The sequence below is a fragment of the Furipterus horrens genome, unplaced genomic scaffold (genome assembly GCF_987537825.1).
Source record: "Furipterus horrens unplaced genomic scaffold, mFurHor1.1.pri manual_scaffold_17, whole genome shotgun sequence".
NCBI classification, from domain to species: domain Eukaryota; kingdom Metazoa; phylum Chordata; class Mammalia; order Chiroptera; family Furipteridae; genus Furipterus; species Furipterus horrens.
The window spans coordinates 60,282,373-60,307,165 of record NW_028327187.1 but is presented as its reverse complement, the minus strand read 5'-3'; the positions used below and the strand labels follow the sequence as shown (position 1 = coordinate 60,307,165).

Genomic DNA, 24,793 nt, shown 5'->3' with positions numbered 1-24,793 from the left:
AGGAAGGGTGTCCACAGCAAAGTAGCAGCATTGGAAATAACTCAAGCTTCAGAAACAACCTTTTGGGGGCTTGATTTCACATCACTGAATCAATGAATAGTATACAATAAATGACTATTACTTTGCCTATACTACAAAACATTGGTGAGCTTATTAAAAGTGACCAGAGCTTTTTTAAAAATGTAATCCTCCACAAACAATTGTAATTTATATTATAGTTTTGACATAGAAAAATATATAAATTCAAACACTTAATACGTAATATTTTTCACAACTGAATTTGTCTCTGTTTCCCCAACATCAAGGCCCCATGAACAACTCAAGCCAAAGCTAATTTGCTCCAACTGAAAACCATTGTTGAAACGAGAGGGATTGTTACAAAATGATAGCCATTTATAAACAATACATTTAAGGAAAGCTCTGAAATACAGCCATTCAAGAACCAACCATTGGTGAGCAATTAAAATGATCAGCTCCTGCTTCTTCATTAGCCAGAATGATTTCCCTCTCTTCTTCTCCAAGACTGGTTTAGAGAACAATATCCTTCAGATGCTTCATGCCAGGAGACTCTTTGTCGTGACCCTCCTTCAGAACGGGGCTCACCTCATGAATGACTTTCTCACTGTCAGCTCCATGAGGCTCAGCTTCAGAAGGACGAGAAGGGCCACTGTTGACATTGGTGACAAACTGCTCCAGATCACGGGCAGGTGGCGCCAGGGCAATGGTGTAAGACATGGAAGGCTTGATGGGCAGAGGGCTCTGGAAGTGCAGAGGTGAGATGACAGGGCTAATAGCCTCACAGCCATTGCCTGCTTCTCGGGTAGCACCATTAACTTTGGGGCTGCAGATGGTCACATCAACAGTACTCCTACCTTTCATGGAGGGCCGCTCTTCAGATGAGTGATCGCCGGCATCTTTTCCAAAGGTTGCAAAAGTCCGCTTGTTGGGGCCGCAGTCATCATAAGCCTCAACATCAGCAGCAGTAGCTTCAATGGACAGAGTGATGATATTCCTCACATTCTTAGGGGACTTGGAGTGGGTGGGCATGGAGTTCCGGGGCATCCAGCACCTATCAGAGTGGCCAAGAATCCGGCATTCTTCCCTGCAGTGAAATCCTTCATTCTGATCTGTTTGGAGAAAACAAAATGTCAAATTCATCAGCTTTTCCCAGGAATCATTGTTACTCCCCAGTGTTCTGGTTGCTTAGGTACCCACAAGTTCTTCTGGGAAATGGCACTTATAGGTAGTCCTTATTGCCTTTGGGATAAGTGTGAAGAATTGGATTTTTAAAAGGCTGTAGACCTCCCCATGTATAGTCCAACTTCTAATTATTTTTGTTGCTGTTACCACTGCTGATAAAACTAAAAACCTAAAGGAAAACAGTTGTCAGAGAGGAAGGGGGTTGGGGAGCTAGGTGAAAAAGGTGAAGGGATTAAGCAAAAATTTCAACAACTCATAGACAACAGTATGGTGATTACTAGAGGAAAGAAGAGGTGAGGAGAGGTAGAAGAGGGTATAGGATGGGTAAATGATGATGGAAGAAAACTTGACTTTGGGTAGTGAACAAACAATACAATATTCATATCATTTGTACATCTGAAACCTATATCATTTTTTTAACCCATGTCACCCTGATAAATTCAATAAAAAATTTTTAAAATACACTATGATGATAGAATACTATATATTTTTAAAGTTTATCCTGAGGGTCAAGGTACTGAGGGTCTGCATTTTTATCAACAACTCCTGATAAAAATCAACTGTATTTGAGAGTGATTCCAGCAGAAAAAGAATTGGAAGCAGAGCAGGAAATCCAACAGTCACTATATCTGAGAAACCTTGGCCATATATTTGAGCAACAGCACTGTCAACCATGTTTCCATCCTACCTGTCAATGATATACAGTGCTTAATTTTAGGTTGGTATCATGTTGTCTTTGAAAGCCCAATCATATCACTTCTTTTTGACCACCAGTCCCACCAGCCAATCTCCTCACTAGTCCATTTGCAGAACTTAATTTTCTATCAGAATGAACATATTGAGCTCTCTTCCTTTCATCTGACCCATAAGCTTCATTAGTCCCATGCACACATCACTCATAGGTTGAGCATCATTTAATTATACCCAAGTAACCATCCCTCCTTATCTTCATTATCTGCAGTTTATTAAGGTCATATTTCTTAATGAAATCTTCCATGAATTATAAAAGCCCTGCCATTTCAGCAAACAGAGTTCATAATTCTTGGTGATACACGTGTTTCTCTTTTCACATGAGGTTTATTTAGGGTTAAGGTTTTAACTTGGCTCTCAAGAGGCTTTCTACATGGGCTTCACCAAATCTTGGAGCCAGGATTAAGTTCTGCCTGTCTATTGGTAGAATTGTTGATCTCAAGGTCTGGTTTATGCCCCTAGTTTTCCAGATCCATTTATACTTATGTTACATTCTTGCATGAGGTTGACCAAATAAAAACTTTCATCATATTGCACAATGCATCAAAATACAAGCAGCTTAACACTTATAAAAATATTTGGAGCATGATCAGAGGAGGTGGGAAGACAAGAAGAGATTGCAAAGACAAAAAGTACATAACCCCCCAAAAGTTATAAATCTAGGCTGTGACTGCTCTTTTGCAGGAGGAAGAAGTCTACAATTTAGGGTCTTGCCTGATACCAGTCTTTATGTAACACACCTTCCTTATACACTTGTATTCCCTTTTTTTTGTTGTTGTTGTTGTTGTTTCTTGATTATTATCAATAAATAAGTGACATATCAAAGAGGAACTACTCTGCCTCATTCATCAAGTGTTATTTTAGTAAAGGGGCAGGTGGGAGGGGGTTCAAGAAGTAATGGTTGAACTGGGTATATACTTCACCATTTGGAGAAAAGACATTGGATGCAGCTAAATGTCAAGGCCTAATCTAGGCCAAGTACAGATTTCAACACAACTCTGGGGATGGCCTTTGGCCTAGTCTAAACTACTGAAAAGCCAACCAAATGTAAAATTTCCTCCTGGTACATGGACACAATTTGCCAACTTATATTTAAGATGACCATTTTAAGCCCAATTACAGTGCTATAGAGTGAAATACTCAGAATTTTGCAGCTGGAACCAAATAACAAATGAGCGTTATCATCAACAAGATAAGGACCTTCCACATAGAGAAGAAAATGCTTCTGCAAGCTTCAGCACAGTTCCAGTCAGGAACACATAGTGCCCTCTGCAAAGTGAAGGGTTTCCCTGCCTATTCCCTGAAAACTCTCAGTGCTGCTATCTACCTGATAGCCTATCATCATCAAAAATGCAGGAATTAAGAAGCACAATAGGAGGGTGCATAATAGGCAGGGGGATGTTGAGAACAGCTTATATGCATGACCCATGGACATGGACTAAGTGGGGTGGAACTGCTGGAGGGAGGGTAGGTGCTGGGTGGAGGGGGGCAAAAGGAAAAGAAATTGGAACAATTGTAGCAGCATAGTCAATAAAACATACAAAAAGTATAAAAGGTAAAGGCGTTGGGACAACTTGAGAAACACTGTTGTGTAAACCTAAACATTATGAGTGGAAGAGTCTATTGCTGGTCCAACACAATCAATTTCATCCCAATTTTGTACTTTCCCCAAGAGGCCCCAGGGTCCCTACAGTAGAACAGAAATCAGAGTTTCTCAAAAAGATATTTTTTCTTCTCTATCTTCTCAAAGGCCCATCTCATGAATTTCTAAGTAATAACTCTAAACAGTTAATGTGAATGTTCACTTGGGGGTAGAGAACAAGGAGATGAAAGCAAGGGAAGAGTTCAATAATTAACTTCTATTTCTACAAATATGAGTAAGTGTCCCCTGGAAGTCATCAAAACATGCCCAGAAGGTTGTGGTATCGCTGTCCTTTTTGTCCCTAACTTAGGACACAAAGGCATAGAGGCCTTAGCCTTTAAGCCCTGGAACCACAGACATGTGAGCAGCTATGAAGAGGAAATCCCAGCTAACCTTCAGATTGATACTACAGGCCACTTGCTCTCACTTGTAAAGCAGAACAGTGAGCTCAACATAAAGCTCTCATTTCTGTTAAGTTTTTAGTATCAAGTGACTGTCTTCAAATTTGGAGATGCAGGGTATTTTTTATCAACACAATTCAGTAGGAAAATGCCATCCAGGTGTCACCCCATATCTGAGTACAGTGCTCCTTCCCTATAGTAGGCTGTTTCAAATGAACAAGAGAACTGGAGCCCCAGCACATACAGTGAGAGCAGACACCCCAGTGTCTTATGAATCTTATGAATCTAGGAAGACCAAAGCAGGGAACTCAGTTTTCTCAGTAGCTTCCCTGCAAAGACAGTACTTGTTTGCAGCTTACCCACTGCCTAACTGAATAAATTACTCTTTGGGAAGAGAAAAAAAAGTAAACTCCTTCAGCAGTCCCAGGAATGTAATCAGTTTAAGACTATCCATCAATCTCACTAAGACTATATCGGCACTATATGAGCTAGAATAATATGCAATTTTCTTGGATCAATTATGTCACCCCTACTTTTACCTCATGCAAGTGAAGACTTGACTCTAAGAGAGTCTTTCACTCACAATGTCTCATCCCTGGCTTAGATCTGATATCTTTATTTCCTTAAATCTTTATCAAGAGTAGTGAATTGCTGTTTATAATTTTTGGTATCAAACAACACTTGGTAATATTTGTGTCAATACAATTAAAATAAGATCTAATCATCCTGGCTGGTGTGACTCAGTAGATTGAGCACCAGCCTGTGAACCAAAAGGTTGCAGCTGGATTTCCTGTCTAAGCACATGCCTGGGTTCCCACCTGGTCCCCAGCTGGGGGCGTGTGAGAGGCAACAGACTGATGTTTCACTTGCACATCAAAGTTTCTCTCCCTCTCTTTCTCCCTCCCTCCTCCTCTCTCTGAAAATAAAATCTTTTTACAAAACATATCAAGAAATAAAATGTAACCAAGCTTTACTATTTATATCCATATCAAATATGAAAGAAAACATGGTGAATAGAGAAGAATGTCTTCCCAGCCCAAGTTCACTTATATTCATAAAGGCTTTGAAGATAAATTATTTTTAAAAATAAAAACTTCACTTCAGTAGGAAAATTAAGGTTGTATTAAAAATGAGAAAAGCCCCTTAAGAAAAACAATGGAGTGCTCGCTTCGACGGCACATATACTAAAATTGGAACGATACAGAGAAGATAGCATGGCCCCTGTGCAAGGATGACATGCAAATTTGTGAAGCGTTCCATATTTTTCTTAATATCTGAGAGGGAGGGATTGTTAATTTTTATTGTTAAAATAATTAATTAATCACTTATTTATTAAAAAGAAGAAGAAGAAGAAGAAGAATATATGAAAGGGTGAAGCAGGAGAGCTTGTATGTACAAGCCATGGGTATGGACTTGGGGGGGATTTCTGGGGGCGGGTTCCGGGTGGAGGGGAGTAAAGGGGAAAAAGTTGGAAATATTGTAACCATATCATCAATAAAATAAACTTAAAAAGAAAAAGAAAAAAAAAAGAAAAAGAATGGAGACAGACCAGATATAAAAAAGCAAAGAGACTATTTCTGGAATTGCATAGGACTGATAGAGACTATGTGCCTGCCATCATGTAGTATTGTGACTGGGGATGGAGTTATGAGACTAGAGAGAACCATTTTGTATTATCACAAATTAACTGTAAAGATGCTGGGTCTACTTAAAATAGAAGTGGACTAACAATTCACTAAATTCCTACTAAGATCACTCTTATGAGCCTTTTTATGATTCTATGCTTTGCTACATCTTTCTCTGAAAAGTGCTGACATGAGCCTAGGCAAGGCAAGGTGTAAGACTCAACAATCCACATAATTGTGGAAATTCAGATACATTACCATATACAGAAAAATTTAGATCTCCATATGATTAGATTAATTTGCAAATTGGTCTTCCCTGCTTCTGATCTTGTCCCCAGGATTTTCAAAATAAAATAAATTAATAAAATAAATAGTTAATAAGGAACACAAATTTCAAGGCCATAGAACTCCTTAACTCAAAACAAATCAAATAACTTTAGATTTAAAAAGTTTAAATATAGAGAAAAAAATAAACCTTCTTCAATTGAGGTTTTAATAAGTGTTTTTGGTTATAATTTGTAATTAAGGAGCTTGGTGAGAAAATCCCAAAACCTCTGGGAAAAAGAAAGCTTAAGTAAAAGCATCAGTCTTGTGAGAGCATGGGAGGCATAAGAGGCAGTACTGAGTAAGTCAAGATGGATAAGAAAAGTAATTCAAATAGAAAAATAATACAATATGTTATTTTGTGCAGCTAATAGCAAAACTTTTTTGCAGCAATTACTATCCTCCATAGGACATCAAACTGCTGTCTTTTCAGACGTGGGCAAGCAATATATTTCCACACTAGAAAGAACCTACCCATAGTCTCTAACAAAGTTTTTAAAAAAAGAAAAAAGAAAGAAGAGAAAATAATGAAAACACCATCTCAGGCTTTGCTAAAACTTTTAAGTCCTGGGGGAATAGAATAGCTGAGAGGCTCTGTTGGTTTGTATAGATGTCCAGCCACAGTGGATATGTTCAATAATGCTGTAAGTTCTTTACTGTGATCAGTGTTTCGATGTATTAACTCAAAGATCCCAATGATTAGAGACAAAACTCTAACAATAAAATAGTTCAAGGTAACAGTTACAAGAGAAATGTGTTATCTCCTCACAAGAGATCTTCAATCAATGAGGCAGAAAGGTAAAGTTAAAGTGAGTTCCAGTTCCTGAGAGCTGAAATAGTTAGCTCCTTCTAAGTAGAAGCAGTTATTGTACATAAACCTACAAGCAAGCAGCATGTAAATCAGAAAAGCTTCCTGGATTGTACTCATATGCATCCACTTAGCTTAATCGCCCCATGAACAAAATAACATATGACCAAAGCAGGACCAATTTTTGTGAGATATAATGAAAGGACAGAGAAGGAAAACTCTGACTCCAAAAAACCTCCGCTGCCTTGCGGCATACCTCTTCAGGGGAAAGGCTAAGGGAGTAAACCCCGACAGAAAATCCGGAGCCGGTGTCCCTAAGGCGGTTTGACGTTGTAGTCAACACCGGCAACTCCTGCGGCGCACCTGAACCCAAGCTGTATCGACTCCGTCTTTCCCTTGGACCCTTCAGCTGCGAAGAGAGGGGGGGTCTGCTGCATGGGCAACAGCAGACCCTCCATATTACCCTGCCCAGGCTCTGTAGCTTCAGCGTCATCACAAGATGTCGATTCAACACGGGAGGAGACAGATACCATGTCACTCCCGAGTCGGACTGCACAGCCATTCTCGGTGGTGCAGATAGACTCTTAAGAAGCTACACCATCGTCTCTCGAGACGGACGGCTGCCGACGACGACGACGACGACGATAATGAAAGGAATTGTGGCAATGATTATAATGAGATTGACTACTGCTAAAATTGGCCATGTGCACCTAATGAAGAAAACATAACCTCAAGAAGTGTCCCTTCTTGACCTAACTCCTACTCATCTAAAGTAGACATAAACTGCCTATTAAATACAAATATCTATTTTTACTATTTAGAAAAACCCAATTTAGGATTGGCAATGTATCAGCTAAAAAACTTACATTTCCTAGCCTCCCTTGTAGATAGGGGTGGTCATGTAACTAAAATTGCCAATGTTATGGAGTCAGGATGTTAAAAAAAAAAAAAACAAAAAAAAAAACTCCTTAAAGGAATGGGGGCTGACTTAGTTTGCGATCCTTTTGTCTTTTTTCCTTCTTGCTTTGTGCTGTATAGAATGGAGACATAATGGCTGGAGCTATAGCATCCATCTTATTACCATGAGGAAACTCGAGGATGAAAGCCATATGCCTATGGAGAGTGGAATAGAAGAGGTAAGAAAATTGGGATATTGTAGAGCCACCTCACTAGTCCTCACTACTCCTTAACTCAAAACAAATTAGATAACATTAGATTTAAAAAGTTTAAATACAGAGAATTTATGTAAGAGGAAATATAAGCCTCTCTCTTGCTTAAGCCACTAATTTATTTTCTTTAGTCAGGGAGGGGGGTCTTTATTACCAGCAGTTGAATACTATTCATAACTGATACATTACCCCCGAAGTCTTAGATTTAACTTCCTCAGGGAATCCTTCTCCTAGCTTTTAGACTAAGGTAGGTCCCAAACCACTGCATTGCACAGCACTCATAATGCTTGTAATTGCTTGTTTAATATCTATATTCAATGCCAGCTTGTAAACTCTAACAGAGCGAAGATTATATCTGTTCTATTCCCTCCCATAACTACAGAACATAGCAAAGGGTCTAGCACAGAGCAGGTACTAAGTAACAGTTTAATTTAATTTAATGAAAAAGGTACAAGAAAGAGTGATAGCAACATAAAAAACAATCTTGGTCAACATCAGTACAGTAAATGCAGCACTTTAAAAATATTAAAGCCAGTGTCATCTTAGCCTTTGAGTGGTTTCCCACACACTATATGCAGATCTTAAAGAGATCTATTATGCTTTGATGTCCAGTTGAAAATACATTTACCATATGCTTTGAAGTTTTCCATTCAGACAATAGTTAATAAGAACTGTGCTGTGATATAACAACACAATAAGCAGAAGAACCTATTTTATGAAATAAATCTGTTGTGCAAATGTCAAGCATTATGTCTTGGCATCAAATAAAATTGTTATTAATTCTTATAAAACATAAGCCAAAAAATGAGACTTACAGTGAGCCTTTCAAACCCACTGCAGATACTGACTTTTTCTGGCAAAACTAATTAAAATACACATAGCAAAACTGATGCTTCAGTCTAACATGCCAGAGAATTACAAAAGGAAAGAATTATCCTGGAAAGAGTTATTAAAAGCATTTTAAGGCCTACAAAAAGTCAGGAAAAAGAACATACCATCTATAAATGTAATTTAACAAGGCAAGAAGAGTAGCGATGGGTTCAGTGGACAATGAAGGGAAGGGGGAGGGAAGAGTGAGGGAGAGAAGGAGGAAGAGAGAGAGGGAGAAGGAAACACTATCTAGGCATTAGACATTCCATCTTGGTTTTGATCTAGCTGATATTGTAATGACTGAGTTTCTTTATACCATTTGAGCATTTAGCAAAAACAATTAAGGGCTTAGAATTTTGCAACATGACAACTTCCCAGGGCCCTCCCAGGCTATAATTCTTGGAGGAGTTTATACTCACTTGTTTGTTCCAATGTGTTAGAAAGAAAAGATCGAGCTCCATCTGTAAAATATCCAAGGACACATGAATGAAGACAGACATTTCTAGAGCCTCATGAACCAATGATACCAAGCTGCCCTTAGCCACTCTGGTGTGAAAAGGCTTATAGTACAAAATACACTACAAACAGCTCCTTGTCTTCTTTTCCCTTTTTTCTCTTTCTTCCAGAATTTTCCACCAGTTTTGTTGCTCCCTAATGTTTTCTTTTTTTCTCATTCCCTAGCCTCCTCCTCAATAGCAGCCCTTCCAACAGCACTATGGCCTGATAGACAACAACAAACAGAAGTGATATGATGTTAGAACTTTAATTGGCATTTGAAACACCTATGTGATAGGTATTATTTGAAAGCTGACAAAGATGAGCTATCCAAAAAATCAGCCTTTATAACATGGAGAGAAATTTCACGCGTTTCATTAATCTAAGCACAGGCAGTAAAGGCCCATGTTAAAATAAAAGGATCCACTGCTAAACTGAGATGATCAGTTTTCTTTGGTCATAGAGCAAATCTCTATGTGAAGGGGACCCAAGATAGGAAAATTATGGAGTAAGAAAGGCTAGAAGTGTCTGGAGGTGAAGATATCTCAGGAAGGGCAAGGTTGGGGAAAGCATGTGGGAACAAAATTCCTAAGAAGGTAAAGGAATGTTGCCAAAGAGAGAAGATAGGCAAAGAAAAGCCAGCTCTGATTAGCATAGGTTGGTGTTTTTAGGATAAACAGCAGGAATTCTGTAGAGTTTGGCTTTAGCTTGAGAGAATAGAAGAAATGACTGATGAACCCCAATCTTTTCCTAGACTGTTTGATCAGCATCAGTCAGCAAGTGCCACCCAATATTTGGCCTGCAATTCCAAATGACACATTGGCCTCTCCCCTCATTCACAGTCTATGCACCTAAAATTCACTTACTCCCAGTGCAACATGTAAATAGACTTAAAAGATGCTCCTCTCAGAATTCAAAGTAATTGTGTTATCTTCAGCACTGATCTGGCCAAAGAGACAAAGTTAAAACATATTGAATTATAAGTGTCTAAGAATTTCTATATTTATGACAGATGATAGAGTGGCATGTACAGTCACACAATCTAAGTTGCAAATTGGGTAATCACAATAGTTGCTGGAGTTTCCATTTTTGTACTTGGGCTCAATTCAATTCAGTCCATAAAGAAGAGATTTTCAAGATGTGTATAAGTATAAATCATTTGTGTTGATGCATGGTGAGCAAGAAAATGAAGAAGGCTGCCTGGAAAATTAAGACTAAGAAATAAGTGGTGCTAGACAGTTATTGAGATAAGCAGAGAATGACTAGACTGGAATCTTTGTATTTTGTCTTCTGGGGTGGAGAAAATTAGCTGACAAAATTCTGGACTTCAATTAGGTGCTTAGAAACCATTTGACAAAGCATTTTACAAGTAAAATATGAGGTGTCACAGAAGGCTGTTGAACTATGCCCCTAAAGGAGGAGCACTGAGATATGACAGCTCTGAGACAGTGGGACCATTTTTTAAAGTTTCATTCTAATATGTCCACAGAATTAAGTCTCTTAGCCTATATCTATTTGACACCTACAATGCCTACTCACTTCTGTGAAGAGTTCAAACCATCTGTTTGACTTTGTGTAGATTAAACATAGACCATTTCACACATTCTACAGATAGGTATGCTGCTGGGATGATGGAGCTTTCAGGTGATGCTTTCAAGTAGCACTGAACCTAAAGTCATCATCAACTTGGGTTCACTCTTTTCTGGAAAACATGGGAATTGCTAACACATCATTAACTTGAGTATAAAGCTGCTTTTATGCTGGTCATGAGCTTCTGGATACTAGACAGAATATATAGTAAGGATGGCACAAATAGGGCTGATATGGAAAGCAAGAGGGACAGGGCATGCAAACCAGGAGAAAAATCTTCCTTTTTTAATGAAAATTTAGTGTTTAAGGGAAAAAAAGGCAGCCCACAGCTGGTATTCCTCTTAACAGAAACTGACACTTCCCTCAGTTATGTCCCAGGATATCCAGTTTTGTAGAACAGCAATGTAATACATGAGTCCATGAAAAATGTTGCAACTATAACTTCTAAATGCTTTAAACATTTTTGACTGCCAAAAATTTTATGGTACTGGGTGGGGGAGCTAAGAAACAACATTAGTCATTCTCCGATCACTTCTTTCACATTTGAAAAATAAAGTGCTCAGTAAATCAATCATTGTCTCTTCCAATGATTCAAAAAGGTATTGTGTATCATCAGCTAGGTAGGAATTACTAGAAATAGTCACTGGAAACAAATAGGAGTGTCAAAGGGATAACTATTTATTAACGACCTAGGTTGGAATATTTGTTACCAGTAAATGCCTCATAGAAAAGTCTAGCATTATCTTGATATTTTAGTGTAACGCTAGCAACCACCTGGAATACTGTAATTGTGATGATACTGCTTCTGGGTACAGCAAATAGCATAATCATTAAAAAATTCACTTTAGATATATCCCCAGAAGCTAATAAATTTTACAGTAGTTTCAACCCTTTCTAATTGCAACAAAGAAAAGCTTAGTTCCAGATAAATTAAAAGCAAATTGATTGCCTTAGGTGAATGTGTTCAAATAACACTTTTGCATGTTAGGAATCTTTTTCTGTCTAAAATAGGAGAGAGAGAAGAGACAGTGAGTGAGTGAGAATATGAATGAATCTTGGATGGAGTGAGATGGATGATGGAGATAAAGAGTGTGAAAGAAATCAGTATGTGAAAAAAGACAAGCTATATGGAGAGTGACAGACAACCCAAACCATTTAATACTTGTTTGCAAAACCAGGTAGAAGTCAACTTAAAAAAAATGCAAATGTGTCACTGGGGTGCAGACCTAACATTTGTGCTGGCATTTATGAATAATAACTATAAATAATGAGTACCAAATATAAAGGGATAAAACAACACCTTCTATGTTTACTTGCCATTATCCATCTTTCATGGACAAAGCTCAGTTTTACTTTTTTGCTCTTTTCTTTAGAGTTATTTAGGATTAGTCTTCTTCCAGTGGTCTATTTAATCATATTAATAGAAGAAAGCAAGCTGGATTTTTTTCAGGGGCTGCCTCAAAAGCAATTAGACAAATTCAGAAGTGAGGTCAATAAATCTATTTGTTGAGGGAGCTTGATAATTTCAAGGCACTCTATGCTTGTCCTACTGCTCTTATTAGGAAGAAAAAGTCCTTTACACCTTTAGCAGATGGCCATTGCAATATGACCCCCTGGGTTTGTTTTCCCAACTCTTCTTAGAAAAAAAGAATGATTTTTCCATCTGAAGCATCAAGAAATTCTTGGAATCTCTCTGGGCCACATCTATGAGGGATTTTTCTGAATTGGCTCAAACTAAGTATAGGAGTAGCAGAAGGCTTTTTGGTTGAGGTGACTTGAGTTAAAATATTCTGGGATTTGTGGTCAAGATGGAGGCATAGGTGGACATGCTTTTCCTCCTTTCACAACATAAAAAGGATTACAACTAGCCTCAAAACAAGAATTACCCAGAACTGCCAGAGAATCGAACTGTATAGTAGTCCAACAACCAAGCATTTAAAGAAGCCATATTCATCCAGATAGGTAGGAGGGGTGGAGATGGGGAGCTGGGGCAAGAAGACACAGTGTGGTGGTGGAGGCAGTGGTAGAAGTAGCTGGCAGAATGGGTGATGGGTGGTCTCACATCACGTGTGGTGGGTTAAAATATTGAGGGTGATATCTTGGGAGTGAGCGATCCCAGCCTCAGGGAAGACCACATAGGCCAGGGTTACAGCACTGAGAAAATAAAGCCTCATGCCTTCTGGCTATAAAAACCAGTGGGGGTTGGCATGGTGGAAGGAACTGTAAGTCTCTCAAGGGAGTCCATTTAAAGGGTCCACACAGTCTTAAATTGTATGCAAACTCACTCACTCTGGGAACCACCATCAGGGAAAAAGCTATAAGGGTGCCAGTCACATATGGGAAGTGGGTGAAGTGACTAGAAATGGGGCAAGTGCTGAAAAGCCCCCAGAAGCCAGGCAGGAGCACTGCCCCTTCTCCAACCCGTCCCCCACATAAAGAGCCAAAAAGTGGTGAAGCGGGTTGCCCCACCCTGGAGATTACCTAAGGCTCTGCCCCATACAACTTAACAGATATGCTAAGATAGGTAGTCAGGGAAGCTCTACGTGATACACAGAAACAAACACAGGGAGGCTGCCATATTGAGGAGACAAAGAAATATGGCTCCAATGAAAGAACAGAACAAAACCCCAGAAAAAGAACTAAACAAAATGGAGATAGCCAACCTGTCAGATGCAGAGTTCAAAACACTGATGATCAGGATGCTCAGAGAGCTCACTGAGTACAGCAAAGCATAAGGGAAGAATTAAAGTCTACACTAAGTAAAATAAAGAAAACTCCACAGGGAACCGACAGTGAAGGGAAGGAAGCCAGGGTTCAAATCAATGATTTGGAACATAAGAAAGAAAGAAATATTTGACCATAACGGAAGGAAAAATCAAGAATTTTTTTTTAAGGGGAGAAAATAAGAAGGCTCTGGAACAACTCAAGAAGTGCCAACATTCTAATCATAGAGATGCCAGAAGGAGAAGAGAAAGAGCAAGAAATTGAAAACTTAATTGAAAAAAATAATAAAGAAAACTTCCCAAATTTGGCAAAGGAAATAGACATACAAGTCCAGGAAGCACAGAGAGTCCCAAACAATTGAATCCAAAGAGGACTACACTAAGACACATCATAATTAAAATGCCAAAGGTTAACAATAAAGAGTGAATCTTAAAAAGCAGCAAGAAAAATGCAGTTACCTACAAAGGAGTTCCCATAAAACTATCAGCCGATTTCTTAAAAGAAACTTTGCAGGCAAGTAGGGGCTGGCTAGAAGTATTTAAAGTGATGAAAAGCAAGGACCTACGACCTATATTACTGTATCCAGCAAAGCTATCATTTAGAATGGAAGGGCAGATAAAGTGTTTCCCAGAAAAAGTAAAGCTAAAGAAGTTTATAATCACCAAGCCCTTATTATATGAACTGTTATAGGAACTTATTTAAGAAAAAGATCAAAAGAAGATAAAAACCATGAACATTAAAATGAAAACAAATTCACAACTATCAACAACTGAGTCTAAAAACAAAACAAACTAATTAAACAACAAAAATAGGAACAGAATCATAGATATGGAGTTCATATGAAGGGTTATCATCTGAGAAGGGGAAGGGAGAGAATGGGGGACATGGTACAGGGATTAAGAAGCATAATTGGTAGGTACAAAATAGACAGGGGGATGTTAAGAATAATATAGGAAAGGGTGAAGTCAAAGAACTTATGTGCACAGCCCATGGACATGAACTAAGCGGGAGGATTGCTGGAGCAAAAGGGGGTATCAGGCAGCGGGGGGCAAAGGAAGAAAAATAGGGACAACTGTAATAGCATAATCAATAAAATATTCTTTAAAAAAACACTCTGACACAGCTCTAGAAAAATCTATGTAAGCCTGGATTATGGCCACATATAAAAAATCACACACACACACACACACACACACACACACACGCACACGCACATGCACATGCAGGCACACTCACTACCACCACCACCTGTCTTCATCATCCTGCATTCTCATCTCCATTCACAAGTTAAAACAGTGGAGCATTATATATCCATTCTATCTTTTTTTTTTTATATATATATATATTTTTTTAATTTTTTTATTTTGGTTTTTCAATTACAGTTGTCCCCTTTTCCCCAATTTCTCTCCCCCACCCAACCCACCCCCTCTCCCACAATCATATCCCTCCCCGTTGTCCATGTCCATGAGTCTTTCATACAGGCTCTTTAATTAAACCCTTCCCTTACTTATCCCCCTTCTCTCTCCCCTCCCCCCTATTGACTGCTATTCTGCTCTTTGTTCTATTTAGTTCCTTTGTTTGTGTTGTTCTTTAGTTTCCTGTATTAGGTGATATCATATGGTATTTTTCTTCCTTTGCCTGGCTTATTTCACTAAGCATAATTCTCTCTAGTTCCATCCATGTTGTTGCAAATGGCAGGAGTTCCTTCTTTCTTTCTGCTACATAGTATTCCATTGTGTAAATGTACCACAGCTTTTTGATCCACTCATCTACAGATGGGCACTTAGGTTGTTTCCAGCACTTAGCTATTGTAAACAGTGCTGCAATGAACATAGGGGTGCATAAGTTCTTTTGAATTGGGGTTTCAAGATTCTTCGGGTATAATCCTAGTAGTGGAGTCATTGGTTCAAAAGGCAGTTCCATTTTTAATCTTTTGAGGTAATTCCATACTGTTCTCCATAGTGGCTGCACCAGTCTGCATTCCCACCAACAGTGCAGTAGGGTTCCCATTTCTCCACATCCTCGCCAGCACTTGTTGCTTGTTGATTTGTTGATGATGGCCATTCTGACTGGTGTAAAATGGTATCTCATTGTGGTTTTTATTTGCATCTCCCTGATGGCTAATGATGTTGAGCATTTTTTCATGTGTCTATGGACCTTCTGTATGTCCTCTTCGGAGAAGTGTTTGTTCAGGTCCCTTGCCCATTTTTTAATTGGGTTGTTTGTTTTCTTGATGTTGAGTCGTATCAGCTCTTTATATATTTTGGAGATCAATCCCCTGTCTGTGATGTCATTGGCAAATATGTTTTCCCATATGGTTGGTTTCCTTTTCATCTTGCTGATGTTTTCTTTTGCTGAGCAGAAACTCTTCAGTTTGATGTAATCCCATTTATTTATTTTTTCCTTTATTTCTCTTGCTTTAGGAGATGTATCCGTGAAGAGATTGTTACGTGAGATATCTGATATTTTCTTGCCTATGTTTTCCTCTAGGACTTCTATGGTGTCACGGCTTACATTTAAGTCTTTGATCCATCTTGAGTTTATTCTCGTGTGTGGTGTAAGTTGGTGGTCTAGTTTCATTTTTTTGCAGGTCCCTATCCAGTTCTCCCAGCACCATTTGTTAAAGAGGCTCTTCTCACTCCATTTTATGTTCCTTCCTCCTTTATCAAAGATTAGTTGACCATAGAGGCCTGGGTTTATTTCTGGACTCTCTATTCTGTTCCACTGATCTATATGTCTGTTCTTATGCCAGTACCATACTGTTTTGATTACAGTGGCTTTGTAGTATTGTTTGATATCTGGTGTTGTGATTCCTCCTGCTGTGTTCTTCTGTCTCAAGATTGCTTTTGCTATTCGGGGTCTTTTTTGGTTCCATATGAATTTATGGAGTATTTGTTCTAGGTCTGTGAAATATGTCATTGGTATTTTAATAGGGATTGCATTGAATTTGTAAATTGCTTTGGGTAGTATGGCCATTTTGATGATGTTGATTCTTCCCATCCAAGAACATGGTATTTGCCTCCATTTATTTGTTTCTTCCTTAATTTCTTTCTTCAATGTTATGTAATTTTCAGAGTACAGGTCTTTTATCTCTTTGGTTAAGTTTACTCCTAGGTACTTTATTTTTCTTGTTGCTATAGTAAATGGTATTTTCTTTTCTGTCTCTGTCTCTGCTATTTTATTGTTGGTGTACAGAAATGCCTTAGATTTCTGTATATTTATTTTGTACCCTGCGATTTTGCCAAATTCACTTATTATATTGAGTAGTCTTTTAGTGGAGTTTATAGGATTTTCTAGGTATACTATCATGTCATCTGCATATAATGAAAGTTTCACTTCCTCTTTCCCAATTTGGATGCCTTTTATTTCTTTTTCTTGTCTGATTGTTGTGGCTAGGACTTCCAACACTATGTTGAAAAGGAGTGGAGAGAGTGGACAACCTTGTCTAGTTCCTGAGTTCAGGGGGAATGCTTTCAGTTTTTGTCCATTGAGTATGATGTTGGCCTCAGGCTTCTCATATATAGCCTTAATTATGTTAAGATATGCTCCCTTTATCCCCATTTTGCTGAGTGTTTTCATCATAAATGGGTGTTGTACTTTATCAAATGCTTTTTCTGCATCTATTGATATGATCATGTGATTTTTGTCTTTCATTCTGTTTAGGTGATGTATTATATTTATTGATTTGCGAATATTAAACCATCCTTGCATCCCTGGAATGAAGCCCACTTGATCATGATGTATGATCTTTTTGATGTATTGCTGGATCCTGTTTGCCAATATTTTATTGAGGATTTTAGCATCGATGTTCATCAGTGATATTGGCCTGTAGTTTTCTTTCTTTGTTGTGTCTTGACCTGGTTTGGGGATTAGGATAATACTGGCTTCATAGAAAGAGTTTGGGATTTTCCCCTCTTCTTGGATTTTTTGGAACAGTTTGAGGAGGATAGGAGTTAGTTCTTCCCTGAATGTTTTGTAGAATTCACCTGTGAAGCCATCCGGTCCAGGGCTTTTGTGTGCCGGGAGATTTTGGATTACTGTTTCAATTTCCTTTTTTGTTATTGGTTTGTTGAGACTTTCCACTTCTTCTTGATTTAGTTTTGGAAGGTTGTATGTTTCTAGAAATTTGTCCATTTCTTCTAGATTGTCAAATTTCTTGTCATACAGTTGTCTGAAGTAATTTCTCACTATCATTTGTATTTCTGAGGTATCAGTCATGATTTCTCCTCTTTCATTTCTGATTTTGTTTATTTGTGTCTTCTCTCTTTTTTTCTTGATTAGACTGGCTAGAGGCTTGTCGATTTTGTTGATTTTTTCGAAGAACCAGCTCCTAGTTTTGTTGATCTTTTGGATTGTTTGTTTAGTCTCTATGTCATTTAGTTCTGCTCTGATCTTGATGATTTCATTCCTTCTTCTTGCCCTAGGCTTTGTTTGTTGTTGTTGTTCTAGTTCTTGTAGCATTGTGGTTAGGTTTTTTATTTGAGATTCTTCTAGCCTTTTCAGATATGCCTGTATTGCTATAAACTTCCCTCTCAGGACTGCTTTTGCTGTGTCCCACAGGTTTTGGGTTGTTGTGTGCTCATTATCATTAGTTTCTAGAAATTTCTTGATTTCTTCTTTGATGTCATTGTTAACCCATTCATTATTTAATAGCATGTTATTCAATCTCCATGAGTTTGGGTGTCTTTGATTTTTTTCTCTGAGGTTGATTTCTAGTTTCAGGGCATTGTGATCTGAAAAGATGCTTGATATGATTTCAATTTTCTTGAATTTGTTGAGGCTTGTTTTGTGACCTATCATATGGTCTATCTTTGAAAATGTCCCATGTGCACTTGAAAAGAATGTATATTTTGCTTCTTTGGGGTGAAAAGTTCTATATATATCAGTTAGATCCATGTGGTTTAGTGTGTTGTTCAATGCCTGTATATCCTTGGTGTTTCTTTGCTTTGATGATCTGTCTATTGTTGATAATGGAGTGTTGAATTCCCCTACTATGAGTGTGTTGTTGTTGATATCCTTTTTGTGGTCTTCTAGTATTTGCTTTATGTATCTGGGTGCTCCTATGTTGGGTGCATATATGTTTATCAAAGTCATATCTTCTTGATGGATTGTTCCTTTAAGTATTATGAAGTGTCCTTCTTTGTCTCTTTTTATTGTCCTTGCTTTGAAATCCATTTTGTCTGATATGAGAACTGCTACCCCGGCTTTTTTTTCCGGTCCGTTTGCTTGGAATATTTTTTTATATCCCTTTACTTTCAGTCTGTGTAAATCTTTTGTTTTGAGGTGTGTTTCTTGTAGACAGCAAATATGTGGGTCCTGTTTTCTTATCCATTCCGTTACCCTATGTCTTTTAATTGGAGCATTTAATCCATTTACATTTAAGGTTATTATTGACGTGTATTTATTCATTTCCCTTTGTACCTCTGTTCCTCTCCTCTCTTGTTTTTTTCTTCTTTTTTTCTTAGAACAGTCCCTTTAGCATCTCTTGCAATGCTGGTTTGGTGGAGATGTATTCTTTCAGTCTTCCTTTGTCTGAGAAACTCCTTATTTCACCTTCTATTTTGAATGAGAGCCTTGCTGGGTAGAGTATTCTTGGTTGGAGGCCTTTGTTTTTCATTGCTTGAAATATTTTTGACCATTCCCTTCTGGCTTGTAATGTTTCTGTTGAGAAATCAGTTGATAGCCTTATCGGAGCTCCCTTGTATGTTATTTGCTGCTTTTCTCTTGCTGCTTTTAGGATTCTCTCTTTGTCTTGGAATGTTGCCATTTTAACTATGATGTGCCTTGGAGTGGGTTTTTGGGGGTTCCTCTTGATTGGAACTCTCAGTGCTTCTTGGACTTGCATAGCTTTTCCTCTCATCAGGTTCGGAAAATTTTCTGTCACTATTTCTCCTATCAGATTTTCAATTCCATGTTCCTTTTCTTCTCCCTCTCGTATTCCGATGATCCTTAAATTATTTTTCCTAATGCTATCCTGTAATTCCCTTACATCTTGTTCATATTTTTTCAATCGTTTTTCATTTTGCTGTATTGTCTGGGAGTTTTTCTCTACATTATCTTCTAACTCACTAATCTGATCCTCTGCTTCGTTAAGTCTGCTTTTGACTGATTCTACTGTGTTTTTCAGTTCAAAGATTGTATTCTTAAGTTCTTCCTGGTTCCTGTGAACAATTTCTGTCTTTTTTTATGCTGGTGTAGTTCTCTGCCATTTCCCTGTAATTTTCTTGGAGCTGCTGGTAACTTCCTTGAAGGTTGTCATAGTTGATTTTAAGGATGTCGAGTATATTGAGCTTCTTTACCACCATTGTTTTGAATTCCATGTCTGACATTTGGGCTATGTCTATTTCGTCTATCTCTCTTTCTGAGGATTCCTCTTTTCTTTTCATTGAGGGGTTATTTTTGCGTCTTACCATGTTGGATTCTTTTTGTTTTTATTTATTTATTCATTTATTTATTTATTTATTTATTTATTTATTTATTTATTTTGGGGGGGTAGTCTGCTTTGACTTCCCTCCTTTGTGGTGTAATATTCTTTATCGAAGGTCTGGGAGTTTCAGTGGTGCAGTCTCTTTGATATCCTGAGCCTGATGGTCTTGAGTTACCCTTTATGTCGTTTGTTTATGCTGTTCGGTTATGTTTCAGATGTTCTTTGATAGGATCTTCCTTCTGGCTACTTGGTTGAGAGTCACTCTATCTGCTTTGTCTTGAGTTCTTTTGTGGATATGCTGTTAAAGACATAAACACACAGCCCAGGCAGGAGACCCACACCCTCAGAAAGTACCCCCCACTCTATCCTGCTATCGTTAGCCAACTAGCCCGTATTAATATAAATGTAAAGAGATTTGAGCTTTTATACTATAAGAAGAATAGATAAGAGTTGTTTTGGGGGAGGAAAAATATAATTTTTGATAGAGGGGTTGATAGATTAATAATAGTTGAGACTGTGCAAGCCAGTTAGTAATATTTACATTGTATGTTAATAAAAATAGAAGAAAAGGATAGAAAAATACCTAGTATAGTAAGAAAGTGGGATTGTATTGTATTTGGGTTTATATAGTAATTATATTATATTATTTAGAGTGATAGGGGGGCTAAGCTAGACACACAAACGAATAAACCACGATTAAAGAGAAAGGATGAGATGGAGAGGTTATATGCAACGCGTTAGAGATAAAGTTTGTTATTATTGGAAGAGGTGAAGGAAAAACACCCCCCCCAAAAATCCCCAAGAAAATAGAAGAAAGAAAAGAAGAAAGAGAAGAAAATAAAAAATTTACCACAAAACCCCCCCTAAAAAAAAACCCCAAAAGGGAAGAAAGAAAGGAACAAAGAAAGATAGAAAAGAAAGAATAAAGAAGAAAGAAAGAAAGAAAAAAGAGAGAAAAGAAAAAAAAGTTAAAAATATATATATATATACCCCCCAAAACCCACCCCAAAAAACCCCAGGAAAAGAATAAAGAAAGAAGGAAAGAAAAGAAATAATTAAGAAGAAAGAAAGAACAAGGGACAAAAAATTTGGGAGAAAAAATTTGGAAAAAAAAAATCGATGTTTTTACTCCGTTTTAGCCTTGGTGTGTTGCCTTCTTTTTCTGGGTCCGCAGCTGGTCTAGTGTGGCAGGTCAGAGGTTCTTGTTTTTTGCAGGACTGGTGTGCGCCCCCGGTTGCCGCTATGGTGCGCGCTCGCGGTTGCCGGCACGGCGCGCTCCCTTGCTGCTTGCTGGAGCCAGTTGAGGTGCCCTTGCGCGCACGCCCCTGCACTCTCGGGCGGCCCGAGAGTTTGCCCCACGGTTGGAGCCCACTGCTGCCGGGCCGCGGCGGTTCCCAGTTTGCGCCGAGGCGTCCCTGCCCGCGCGGGCGCCCCGAGCGCTTTCCCCGGGATTGGCTCCTGCTTTCGCTGGGTCGTGGCAGTTCCCCGTTTGCGCCGAGGTGTCCCTGCCCGCACGGGCGGCCCGAGCGCTTTCCCCGGGATTGGTGCCCACTGACCCCGGGCTGAGGTGCTTTTGCGCTCGCGCGCCGCCCCGTGCCCTCAGTCCCGCTGAGCCGAGCTCCGGGAGTTGGTCTCTTGCCTCTTAGGGCAGGGCCAGGGACACTTGTGCTCAGTGGAATCGAGCGTCAGTGGGTCGCCGCCTCCCACTGTTCCCGTGCTGCAGCTGCCTACCTTCCCTCACCCGTCTGGGCGGGCACAAACAGAGCCTGCGCTAGTGGTTTGCTTTCCGGCCTGGGGCCCTGCGCCCACGGGAGCTGTCTAGGGGTGTCTGTGCACAGTCCTCTGCGTGTTCAGTGGGCCCTCCCTGTGCCCGTTGGGGCACTGATCTTATGTCCGTTGGGGAGTGTTCGAGGGACGCCTGGACTCACGGCCCCGCGCACCTGGGCCAGTGAATGAGAGCACTTCCCTATGTGCGCCCCCCCCCCCCCGACCCAATGGTAGGGTTGAGGAGTGGATGAGCGGGCCTCTGCGCCTGGGCTCCTCCAGAACGGCCTACCACCCCCAAACTTTCCTCCCGTCTCCACCGTCCACTAGAGAAAAATATAAAGGAGAATTATGTTCTCACTTGCCCGGCAGCACGCTGTCTCCTGTCCTTCAGCGCCAATGCCACTTGGTCGAGTCCCGTCTCTGCCAGCGGGCAGAGATCCGCTCTCCGCCTGGCTCCTCTCTGGGGTAGCCTGTGGTCGCCCCATTCTATCTTAATAAAGCTTGGAAAAATTAGTGGGACAAACCAAAAGATTTTTAAAAAGAAGTCTGGTAAATTTAAATGCTTTGTCCATTTATACAGATCATGTATCTTTATACCCTTGGAACAATCAGTTTTTCCAAAATATTGTATTTCCTGAACTCCAATTTTATTGCATTTTCCTCTTGCTGGTTAAAATGCCACTTTTTTATGGCTGGGTGTGTGAAACATAGGACTAATGAAGGAATGCCATGCTGTGTCTGGAGAAGCCCTGAGGAATTGAGTTCTGTGTTCAAAAAAACAAGATAGCACAGGGAGTAGAGAATTTAAAGCTTTATTCAAGTCTGCATTATTTCTATTCTCTGAGATTCCAATTTGGAAGTTACATGGAGAGAAAGGGTATAGACTTGTTTAATATACAATATTGGACTCTAGCATAATATTCTAACAGTAAATTGAAATTACTAATGAAAAAGCTGTCTTTAGCCCTGGATCTTTCTTATCCCCTTAATTCCATGTTGTAATCTTTTTTTATTTGCTTCTATCAGTTGGTGAACAGCAAATAATCTAGCTTGTTATTAAAACTACAGATAAAATAATCAGTTTTGGCAAAATGGAAACTGCATGTAGCTTAAGAGCTAAAGATCACCCTCCCCTCCTATATTAGGACATGCCACAACTTACATAGCTATGTTAATGGTCCTGGATTGGGGACAGGGGATATAAAAGTGTTGGAAAGGAAAAAAAGACTAGGGCAGATGAATAAATATATTTTAAAACTCCCTGTTGGCACTCAGAAAGTTCTCTGTTGTTATTTATATCAGGCGCGCACACACGCACACACACACACACAGGCACACACACATACACCATAACTGTATTGCTGACACAACTTCTTGGATAAGATGATTATAGAGCATTAGCAAACAAGGACGTTGAGGTATGATTTTATTCTCCAGGGGAATTTTTGTTCCCCTTCTCCCAGAGTGTATGCAAACTGAAAAGTTTATGATTAGCGCCTTATTATCCATTCCAGTATGGGAGGTCAGCAGTATTTCAACAAAGAAACCACTCATGAGTAATGAAATTTTATGGAGACAAGAGTGGGAAAATGAAATGTCTGAAATAAGGCTAATTCCTTGTGTGATGGCTAATAAAAAGAAACATCTGAACAGTGCTTGAGAAGCATTTTTGTATTGTTCAACAGACTGAAAATAATAGCTTTTTTTCTGGTCTGCATTACCATTAATAACAGCCTTCCTTTCTGGTCATCTGCATTTATAGAGGGAATAAAGATTGATACAAGAGCTTGCCTTTCTTCTCCACCACCCAACTAGGCACAGGCTGTCCAGGTTGGTTTTATTTTTCTAGCACAAGCCAACTTTTATTGTACAAGTAAAATTAACCAGAGTACCTAAATGTTTCAGAAGTTACTTGGGAACTATGAGGAAGCCAGAGAATTTCCAAGGTGATTCTCAGGGAGGTTGTTTGGAGTTTAAAATGGGATGCTCATATCTCACCTTTGTTTAAGGAAGCTCTTGGACTCTACTTGGAGGAAACCTTCTATCTGTTCTATTTATTTTCTTCTGACCACACCCCAAATATTGTTCCAGGCAGGGGGATAGTAGGTTGATTATGCACTAGGTGGAATAATCCATGAACTGCAGCTTGTCAGCTCTAGCAGTGCATTTAAGATGGAATTGCCTTCACAAAATTTCAACATATTCACAGGCATAGCATAAAGAAAGATTCCTCTGGAATTCAATGGGCCTTTAATTCCAACCTATAAGTAGTAAGTATTCTCATAAATTACTTCTCATTCCTCTTTTCTCATCTCCCTATCTCCATTACATTGTATTCAATTTATCTCTGCCATGATGGAAATATCCTCTTGTTTTAGTATTCTGTTCAGACTTTGTCTCTCTTCCTCAGCTTTGTAGCCTTTCCTTATTACACCAAATCTTTCTGCTTGGAAACTCATGCCTCCAGGGGAGGTACAGGGAAGGAATCAGAAACAAGAGTAGTTGCCAAGAAGACCCATCCATAAAGAAAAGACCTTCTCTCTGAGACATTTCCTCCTTCACACCAAGGAACATTTGGAGTAAGCCTGGTGGTTCTGTGCGGGCCTCTACAGATAGTAGAAATAGCTGTGTCTGGAATTTCCTTAGAAGCATGTTTTACCAGCACCACTTACAAGAAAAATTTGAGGTGAGGAATATTAACTGTACAACTACAAACATAGTCTATACACCCTATAAAAATGGCCATATTTTTCTATGCTTAACATTTATTATGAAATAAAATTTCAAAACATTCTTTTAATTCCCTCAAATTCCAAAAATGTTGCCATAAATTTTATGTCTCCAAAAACAAAAAATCAATAGTGTATTCAGTAAACTACACAACTATTTGTTCATTGGAAATTCACAGTCTAATGCAACTCTGGTCCTCTCCTGTCTTTCATGTTAATATCATTGGGTCATCAGCCAAAGCCTAAAGAAGTAGCCTTCATCTTGGTGAATT

General features: G+C 39.0%; 1 protein-coding gene and 1 non-coding gene across 2 annotated transcripts in view; one reads left to right on the top strand and one right to left on the bottom strand.

The window, feature by feature from the left end:
- Positions 1 to 429: 429 nt before the first annotated feature.
- PCDH19 (protocadherin 19) overlaps positions 430 to 24,793 on the bottom strand; it is a 187,019-nt gene continuing 162,655 nt past the window's right edge. Inside the window, 1 exon segment of the mRNA XM_090265012.1 lies at positions 430 to 1,127. Coding sequence (XP_090121138.1) covers positions 529 to 1,127 — 599 coding nt within the window. The 3' untranslated portion in view covers positions 430 to 528.
- On the top strand, positions 5,154 to 5,259 carry LOC149991114 (U6 spliceosomal RNA). The gene has a single exon (XR_016508699.1). It is a non-coding gene; the product is annotated as a U6 spliceosomal RNA (small nuclear RNA).